We start from the raw sequence: 9919 nt of genomic DNA on the forward strand, positions 1-9919 counted from the left end.
ACACATGACTGGATCTGTGTGCAGCCCTCTAAACAATAGTGGAGTGGGTGGGAGAGACAGGGAAGAGATGCAATTACATCTGGGCTTTCCCTAATAGAGGTCTATAGCAAATATATTTCAAATATATAGAAACACCTCACAAACATGCACAATGCATATGAGAAAAAACACACTCATCGATTGGTGTGACGAAACAAAATAACAAACTGTGACACATTTCAGACACATGAAAGAGCCTGCGGTCTTCCAGAAGGAATTAAGATTAAATCTCTCTGGCCAGGAGCCGAGCAGAGGGGGAGAAAGAACCACTGTGACCTTCAGAGGGAAAGAAGCCAGGGAACAAACCCAACAGGCTGGCTTGTCAACCAAAGGAGAGAGGGGAGGGGAGAGGAGGGTTAGGGACGGAGAGAGAAACAGAGGAAGAGAGAGGGAGGGGTAGCAAAAGAGTGAGAGAGGCTGAGAGAAGAAAAGACACAAAACTTGTGACTTGACAAAAGAGGGCAGGCACCAGAGGCAGGTAAGAAACGTTAGTGTTTCTTGTTGTTTTTGATGAGACTTGATCAGAAGGATTCATGCAGGAGCATGTTTGTGTGTCAAACAGAGAGGCAGAGAGGGAAGTGTTTATGGGCTGAGGAGGGGATCTTGGCATTGGCACAGCTGAGCCATGCTGGTGTGTTTCTATAGAAACGCTTTGCCATACAAAGTGGTACTCTGTCCTGCAGGGAGCTGCTGCTCCTCTCTGTAGCTGCATGCTTACCTTGACTCCAGCTTTTCTATCAGTCAGAAGGGAGAGCTGCCATTGCAGCAGGGAGAAGGGTGGAGGGCTTTGGCTTAATTTTTGAAAAATGCCCAGTACTGCTTGTTTTGGCTGATGCAATCAAATAGATTCACAAGATTTTCTTCTTCTGTTAATTTTGCAGCAAATACAGACGACTGTTTTTCCCAGATGGGTGTTAACCAAAAGTCAAATTAAAATGAGAAGACATATTGGACAAAGACTATTAAAAACAGCCCCTTTTAATGAAAGCACTCTCTGTGCTGACTTTGTAGAAATCTTTCTTCTTCTTCTTATGAAAAAAGTAACCTTCATGGAGTTGGATGATGATCAATACAAATATAAAGCAGTGCATCTTCCACTGCTCATCTGTATGGTGTGAGTGGTAGGATTGTAACTGTGCTATTGCAGACATGTGATTCTCATCCAGGGCTTTCTCAGTGGTTTTTCAAAACACTGGTGATCATGTTTGGTTAAGGGAATGGCAGCAGCTGCTCTGCCAAAATGAAACCAGAGAACTGGAATGAGCTCTGTGAAGAACTGACAGCTGCTTGACTTTCAACAAGCACTGATTGACTAAAAATATAAATAAATATAGTCCAGATCTGCAAAATATCCTCCCGTGACTAATCAATATCTTTGCTAATATGTAGTCCTAATTTCAGTTGTTCTAATGTCAAGTTCACGTCTTTATAAAAAAAAAGCATGTTGGATAAAGTTAAATGATATATATATATATATAAAACATATATTTATATATCTTTTTTAAGTCACATGATTAAAACCTATAACTTCTTATTCGTAATGTAATCATCATTATCTGATTCCAATTGATGCATGATCAGATGGTTTGTTGTAATGCGTCTGATGTAGATGAAGGATCTCTGACCCGCTGCCAATACTGTAGCTCTCATGCTGATATGTATCAGATTTACTTATTGAGGTCACAAACAATGAGTCAGACGTTAAGTGTTTGAATAGTTTGCCAGACTTCTGGTCATGACAACAGCAGCACTAAAGAAAGGAGAGCTGGTTCTGGTTTTTGAACAGGGCTCTGTGAGGGGAAAGGAAGGGCAGTGCCAGGGAATGCTGTCAGAGAAAACTGCAGATTTTGTTTTTTCAGGCATGACAGTTTCTGGCTCTAAGCCTCATTCCTGCTCTGCTATGTAGGAGTGATGTTTATCAAATTGGCCAGAGCCTTTACACCATGCATCAAAGTGATCAGAAACTAATGGAGAATCTGTGCTGAAGGGTCAATGTCTTCAGTGTGTGTGGTGGTTATTCACAGCAGTGATATGCTGATGAGGTCAAAAGAAAAAAAATGCATGATGTAAAACTCTCAGATCAACAGATGTGGTCAGCATGGCCTAAAAAGATTATTTTACTTTTAAAAACTCAAGTGTGAGTGCTTGTGATGGTTAGTGATACAGTGACATGACCACTCTGAGGACATCACAGTATCTAGGCTTTAACGCAAACTGACATAAAAGTAGCATGCAAATGTGCAAACATATTATAGACCATGTTTACATACACGTGCATATTGGATCAAGGAGATTTACTTTGGCATTTAGTGCAGTTTCCTCCTCTGGGTCAAAGCGTTTTGACCTTCCAGACCTTCAGCTCTCTGCAGCTCTCCCTCTTGAGTTGACAATAGAGCCTTTATCCCTGAACCTCTCCTTTCCTCTGCCTCATAAACACTAATTTCCTGAAGCAGCAGCTGCCCCTCCTCCTCCTCCTCCTCCTAAATTTAATCAGATTAAATAAATCTTTCTTCCTCAGCACACCGACTCTGTCCTCTGACTTCAACGAGCAACAAACCTCCATACCTCTTTTCATATTTGTACAACTCAGAGGGACAGGACTATTCAGATAATCAGATTCTTAGGCTACATTCATATTAATACATTTATTACTGGAATCATAGTTTTTCTATCTAAAAAAGGGTGATTGCATATTTTGTTATTTGGCAGCTTTCAACAGACCTCAGTGTATTGTGTTTCTTCTCCAGCACACTGATAGGTTGAGATTAGTTTGCAAATGATTGGTTGGTTCATCCAGTCACCTGGTTCGTATTCTTAAATTGCAGGAGCTTCTATGTAATAAACCCTCTGGTATGTCAGGTGATAGTGATATAGTGATAATGATCCACAGAAGGACACCTGGTGCATGAAAACACTTTATTCAGGAAATGAATGTGTCTCTTTTTAGTATTACAGACTGATTAACATGTGGATATAAAATATTAGTCTTCACATATTTTGGTTAAAATCCAAATAACATGGTGTGTTTGCTTAGTTCTGAAAACAGTCCTAACACTGCCAGAAATATTCCCACGCTCCTCTCTAAATAGAAACCGTTACATAGAAATAACTGTTCACTGACATCCTCAGTGTAATCAGACAAAGGAAAAGGGGTTTGTATGGTCATGACTCATCACACACACCCATCACTAGGGAGCAAACTGTAAGGCTTCTTCTTCTGCTCTACAAAATAAGCAGCTTGTTTTTTTTACTCACAGTCACAGGACAATGAAGGCTGGCGCAGGACTCTTCTCTGCATTGGCTCTGTTCCTCTTTATGGGGGCAGTGTTCACCCAGAGACCTCGGCCAAGGAGGCCCACCAAGCGCCCACCTACCACCAGAAAGCCTTCTGTCCTCCAGCCTTATATACCAGGAGAGCCCGAGCCCCAGGAGCCTACAGACTTCCCTCCAGTCATTCTGGGCCCGCCTTCCGTCTTTCCTGACTGCCCCAGAGAGTGCTCATGCTCCCCAAGCTATCCCAATGCTCTCAACTGTGAGAACCGGAACATCCGTGTGATCCCTCTCATCCCATCCAGGACTCATTACTTGTACCTGCAAAACAACTACATCTCAGAGGTGAAAGCAGATGCATTCAAAAATGCCACTGATGTCCGCTGGATCAATTTGGCAAACAACCGCATCCATCAAATAGACAAACAGGTCAGGAAGTATCCTCTAATATTACACATTATTTCTAAATGTCATTTAACCATTTGAGATATTTTGTGTGTAGGTATTTGAGAAGATCCCAGCACTGCTGTATCTCTACGTGCAGCGAAACCAGCTCAATGAAGTCCCTTCAGGCCTCCCAGTGAGTCTTGAGCAGCTTCGTCTTGGTAGGAACCATATTACTAAGATCCCTCCTGGAGTCTTCAACAAGATGGGCAACCTGACTCTGCTCGATTTGTACCATAACCAAGTGAGTCTAATTCTAACACTGTGCTTTATGGACGTTATCAACAACCGCTAACATTTCTGTACCAAAGATGTGACATCTTCTCTCTCAGCTGAGTGATGGTGACCTGGGAAAGAACACTTTCAAGGACCTGAAGGGCCTCATGCAGCTCAACCTGGCTCACAACACTCTGAAGAAGATGCCTCCTGGTGTTCCAAGTGGCCTCATACAGCTTTTTCTGGACAGGAACCGTATAGATGACATCCCAAAGCAAGTATACAGCACACACACACAGTCACACAGTCAATCAGCACATGTGCATACACACACTGCCTTAATAGCTGGCTGTGAGATTCTCCACTTGTTCTCATCGTTTACTGTCATCCTGTTCAGAGACTATTTTGAAGGCTTCACTCACCTGGCATTTGTGAGGCTGAACTACAACCAGCTGAGTGACAAAGGAGTTCCCAAAGACGTGTTCAACGTGTCCAGTCTGCTGGACCTGCAGCTGTCACACAACCAGCTGGCTTCAGTTCCCCACTTCAGTGGTAACCTGGAGCACTTGCATCTCAACCACAACAGCATTGAGAGTAAGTAATCGTCTTAGTTAGGCACCAATGTGTAAAGAGAGTAGTCACAAGCCATTCATACTCTAGCATGGGGGCATTGTTTTGCACGTTCTGGTGTCTGTCATTTATTTATCTGCCTATTTTTTCTATTTTTAAAGTGTTTGCTACTATAAACAAGTACAATAAGCTTATGTCAAATGGTAGATTTCTTTGTTCTAGTTTCATGCAGACATTTAACATATTGTTGACTGTGTTTTCTTGACAGGCATCAACGGCACCCAGATCTGCCCATACAACCTGCAGGTTGACCTGGGTGATCACAGTCTGGTACCCAGGCTAAGGTACGTCAAAATAAATAATATCTAAGAAAGATGATGAGTCATGTGATGGCATGCTACCTGCTCTGTTCCCACAGGTACCTGCGTTTGGATGGGAACCACCTGAGTCCTCCAATCCCTCTGGATGTCATCATGTGCTTCAGACACCTTCACTCTATTGTCATTTAGGAGAACCTGGAGGCCAGGGGCACACACACAGACGAACAGTCATGATGCACAAAGCAAACACAAAGACAAAAAAAGAAAGACAGCACATGCTCAGTGATAGATACTAAAAGAGGGACTCCAAATAACTGTAAAGCTTTGATAACTCATTGTTTCATCTTTGTTGGCAGATCTCACAGAATCCAAATGCTGAACTATGAATCTGCACAATATTTAGTTTTTTTGTAGGATTTACAGTTTTCAAAATACAATGCAATAAAAAAGAGAAAAAAAAGAACGAGCAAAGCCTGAAAATACAGGTACATTGACAGACATGCTACAAATGTAAAAGGTAGTTATGTTGAGTGGAGCAAACAGGCCTGCAGTAAACATCAGAAGACGTCAGTTTAAAACATAACTACCATGTAGTTGAAACTGTCCCACAATGTGCCTGTGGTTTTCAAGGTACTTCATGTAAAAACGTCATTTTATTCTTTGTATTCGTAGCCTTCTGTATAGTATATGTTTGTAAAAAAAACTTTGTACAAATAATGGAAAATAAAATGTTTACTTCGATCATTTGATTACATTTGTAATTCATCTGCATTTAGACGTTGATTTTTGTGACATGTTCAATGAATTATTTCACTGGAAACATTGCGTGAGTGGAGTCTAGTTCAACATATGTCACAGTACTTTTGAGGGAAATTAAGCGCTGATAAAAAGTAAAGTTCTGGTTTCATTTTTTAAAGAAATAAAGGTACCATGAGTTTCTGACCTTTAATTTTTGACCTATAGAAATGCTGTGAAACCACGTTTTTTACCAGGGTTCCCCATTTTGTTCGTGTTATGTATGAGGATGTAGATGCATAGGATCCTTAGGTTATTCTGCTTTTTGACACACCACAGAGATGTAAATAGGTCTGAAAGTACATGACATCAGTCGCTGCCTTTATCATCATCATCAATGATACTCAATAAAAGTAATGTATATAAAGAGGCGTAGCTGCAGCAGCTGTGACAGCTGTGCTGACTATACATATACATTATTATCTTGCCTGATGATTACATTATAATATACTGTATCAGTGAGCACCAAAGAACTTTCAAAGAACAGGGGGATTGATTTTCTCTGAGATCATCAACAGTCACAACTCACATTCTAATTTGTCACAGTGAACACCCTCCACCACTTACTGAAGTAGTCAGCTGAATAGTCAGTATTGTTCTGTCATTAAAAAAAGTCTTGTACTGGCAACAACTAAACTGCTTTGATCATTTAGGTAATTAGATTTCCATTCAGGATTTTGGCCTCATCACAGCACTGAGCCTGCACTCATCAAGATGATGAAGGACATTCGCCTGAACACCAACTCACACAAAGTCTCTGCTGGGTCTAGCTGCCGCTTTGGGTCACACAATTAATTATCTTCTCAGATCAAAACCAGGAAGTATGACCACACTATTCTAGTTGTATGCATGCACATTATGAACCTTTTCAGATGTTGAATTGTGCTATACAAAGACACCTGCCTTGCCTTCCCTACTTCCCTACAAGGCAGGAACCCCTACAGCAGAGTTAAATGTTGGTTAAAATTCCTGAAACACATAAGTTTGGATCATGGATCATGTTAGCTGGTTAGGTAACGGTCATGTCGTGTCTCTCTGTCTCTCTGTATCTTCTGTCTCTGCCTCCAGAGCTGCATGCTGCCCTGCAGCCCAGCCCAGTGTTTTCAGTATGCTTATTTAACAATATAACAGCTGTAATGTAGATACATACAACACATACAACTTGCAGCTTGTCTAATAACACTATTATCTGTAACCTGCTATGTTTGTCATACTACACATTTCTGCTTCTCCTCCTCTGCTCTTTTGTCTCCTCTCTCCTTTATCCTCCTGTTTCCCTCCTTTACCCGGACAGCCTTTAGCAGGCATTACTTCACATCAACAACTGATGGTCTGACTCGGCTGAAGGAGACATCTGCTGCATGTCAACACCATCCTCCCCTTAATATACAGGATATAGGCTTAGCCTCTTTTATCCTTGTTTTTAGCTTTAAAGGCTGCTTTGTGTTATCTTTACCTCTCACATGTAAATTCATCAGAACCCAAATAAGCTGCACACTGACAACAAGAAAAAATGCATTAGATATGTTTTCCCACCCCAGGAAATAATGCTGAGTTAGGGTCCCCGGAGTTCCCACATTATGTAATACAATAACTTATGATGTGTCATAAGCATGTGGACACTCACATAAACCTGTAAAATTGAAACAGTGAGGCACAGAAACATCACTTTGTAAATGATATATAAATGATATGTTCCACTTACATGTGTTATTGAGCACAACTCACAGTCAATATCTTAAAATAATAACTGCAGATGTAATTGGCTGGGGTCGTGATGTTCAAAAAGGTTTGTGGTGACCTCTAGTGGTTAACAAATAATACTCCATCAAGCATGAAGCATTCCTAAGCTGTGAAGTGTTGTCAGCTATTTTTACTACATATGCTGACAGCTACTTCCTAGAGGGAAATGCAGAAGTTTGTTCTTCCCTTTTTGTCATGTCCATCCATCAGCACAGGTTATTCCTGTTTCCTCTGGATTTCCCTGCTCGCCAAATTTCCTTTCACTGCTACTGCATTGTCATGCAGGCACCTAAATTTACCCTGGCCGAGCAGGCATAAGGAGAGCAGGTCTGATTGGTGTTTTCCGATCAGGACTTGTGTGACAGAAGTGAAGACGCTGTGACTAGGCATTTCGCTTGCTCATTGTTGTCAAGGACAAAAGCTGAAGCTTCACTTTTTGATGGTAGTATTAGTAGTATTAAAAATATGAACCAATAGTGAACCATGGTGATCAATCTACGAGAGCGTTGGTGCAAAACAGAGCAACACATATTTAAAAAATATAAAGCGTAATTCAAGATCATGCAGCTGCAAAGAGAATGATAAATGACAGATAATCACACAGTCGGTCACTGACAAAGTCAAGGTGTTTCTCTATAACTGTGCCCCTCCACATCAAACAGGCTTCATCATTCATCATACCTTTTCCATTTCTTCCAATCAGGTATTGAGACATCAGCTGGCAGTTCCTTTAATTGCATCACACTTCCTTCTCCTGTAAACCAATTTGTGTGCTCGTGCATGTGCAGGTAAATGCATGAGTGTGTGTGAGTGTGGAAGCTGTTCAATAGTTGGTAAAAACCCCCTCACGCCACTATAAGAGCACACAGATGGAGACGCACAGACACATGCAGGACTCTTCCTCAGACACTCACACACATACACACACACACAGGTGAGTGTTAACACAGGAGCTGCTGTTTCTGGCTCATGGTGGTGGGAGATACTTTTAATGTACTGGAGGGTTGTTTTCCTAGTGACCATATCACCAGGAAAGACAATTTTGTTGATCAGTTACTTGTTTATATCTATATCTACATATATCTATTTCGAGTAACAAATTTTGAATCTGATTTGAACATAGCTGGTCATTTTTTATTACTTTATCCTCAGCTGATTATAATAATGTTAACTTACAATAGATGAATCCATCAGAAATTTATCTGCAGTGTTCTCTGGCAGATCACCATGGTAACGAAGATGCTGCTCACCTCCTCTTTTGCCCTGCTCCTTCTGCTCTCTTCACTCGTTGGATCTGTGGAGAGTAAAACTCTCCATCTGGACAGCTGCTCGGTCAACGTTCACACACACGAGCTACGCAAATATTACTCTGAAATACAGTCAAGTGCCGTGAGTTTAAGGCCCAAACCTCTCACTTTAAATGCAAACACCATCAAACAGATTATACCTGGAAAAATACTGATTATGACACTTTTAAGTGAAGAGCAGAAATGTACTTTACTGACTTGTTTGTGTGACAGAGATCAGGCGACAGTGAGATCGGAGTGAAACTTCTGGACAGATCACTGATAAAACACGTTCAGGTGAGATCTTATGCTTCACATTTTTCATGTTTTGTGCCAAATACTTTTCACAGCTACACTAACAGTGTGGGATTAGTACCATGAGTGAGTGGCAGCTGCTAACCCTTGTGTGTCACCCGCAGGAGGGTCAGACGTGCTGTTTCTTGCGTCTGTTGCTGCGTTTCTATGTTGAAAGAGTCTTTAGCAACTACGCCTCTTCTCAGCCGCAGCAGCAACGCTGCTCCAGCGCTTTGGCTAATGCTTTTGTTACTATCAGAAGAGACATACACAAATGTGTAAGTTATCTTTTCACGTGTTTGTCATTCAATGGAAAAATGTTGCTTGATTAAAAGCAGCTGCATGTTGTACTAATGTTCTAATCTGCTCTGTGCAGCACTGTCACTGTGGAGAAGAGACCCAGAAAACAATCGACTCCATACATGCTGAGTTTATCAAGGTAGAACTCATCTTACACAGTTCACATGTTTGTTTACACGGTTTGTGTGGAGAGTGCTCAAGAGTGAGGCCTAATTGGATCAATTACTAGATTACAGATTATAGTTGGCAAAGGATGTTATTCTATTCAACAGACTATTATCAGTCAATACACCGCTGTGCTGAATACTCTGACCACAGTGGGCTGTAGTTATAAAGATCAAACAGCTGCCATGTAGAACAGACCTTCTAAACACGAGACAACCACTTATTTATTCATTTAAAACACAGATTATGTAAATTTCAGTTATTTCTTGACATAATGACTAGTTCATTATAAATTTGCCCTTATTTATTATCAATGTATTCAGCTGTGTGCATCGTCACTTAACCTGTCTCCACGTTTGTCTCCCCCTTCATGCTGAGCAGCTACAGACAAACCTGGCAGCACAGAAGGCTGTGGGAGAACTGGACACTGTGCTGGAGTGGCTGGAGGGAGTGGGACAGAGAACACACACAAAATGA

At 41.2% G+C, this 9919-nt stretch overlaps 2 protein-coding genes across 2 annotated transcripts; both read left to right on the top strand.

Annotated features, from left to right (window-relative positions):
• Positions 1-414: 414 nt before the first annotated feature.
• prelp (proline/arginine-rich end leucine-rich repeat protein) lies at positions 415-5591 on the top strand. Its single transcript, XM_028404947.1, has 7 exons — positions 415-517; positions 3297-3738; positions 3812-3997; positions 4086-4243; positions 4367-4563; positions 4808-4883; positions 4958-5591. The coding sequence occupies exons 2-7, from the start codon at positions 3307-3309 to the stop codon at positions 5046-5048; spliced, it is 1140 nt and encodes a 379-aa protein (XP_028260748.1). The 5' UTR covers positions 415-517; positions 3297-3306; the 3' UTR covers positions 5049-5591.
• A 3033-nt stretch (positions 5592-8624) lies between these two features.
• Positions 8625-9919, top strand: il19l (interleukin 19 like). Its single transcript, XM_028405200.1, has 5 exons — positions 8625-8786; positions 8918-8980; positions 9103-9255; positions 9354-9416; positions 9824-9919. The coding sequence occupies exons 1-5, from the start codon at positions 8625-8627 to the stop codon at positions 9917-9919; spliced, it is 537 nt and encodes a 178-aa protein (XP_028261001.1).

The sequence above is a fragment of the Parambassis ranga genome, chromosome 5 (assembly GCF_900634625.1).
Source record: "Parambassis ranga chromosome 5, fParRan2.1, whole genome shotgun sequence".
In the NCBI taxonomy this organism is placed as follows: Eukaryota; Metazoa; Chordata; class Actinopteri; family Ambassidae; genus Parambassis; species Parambassis ranga.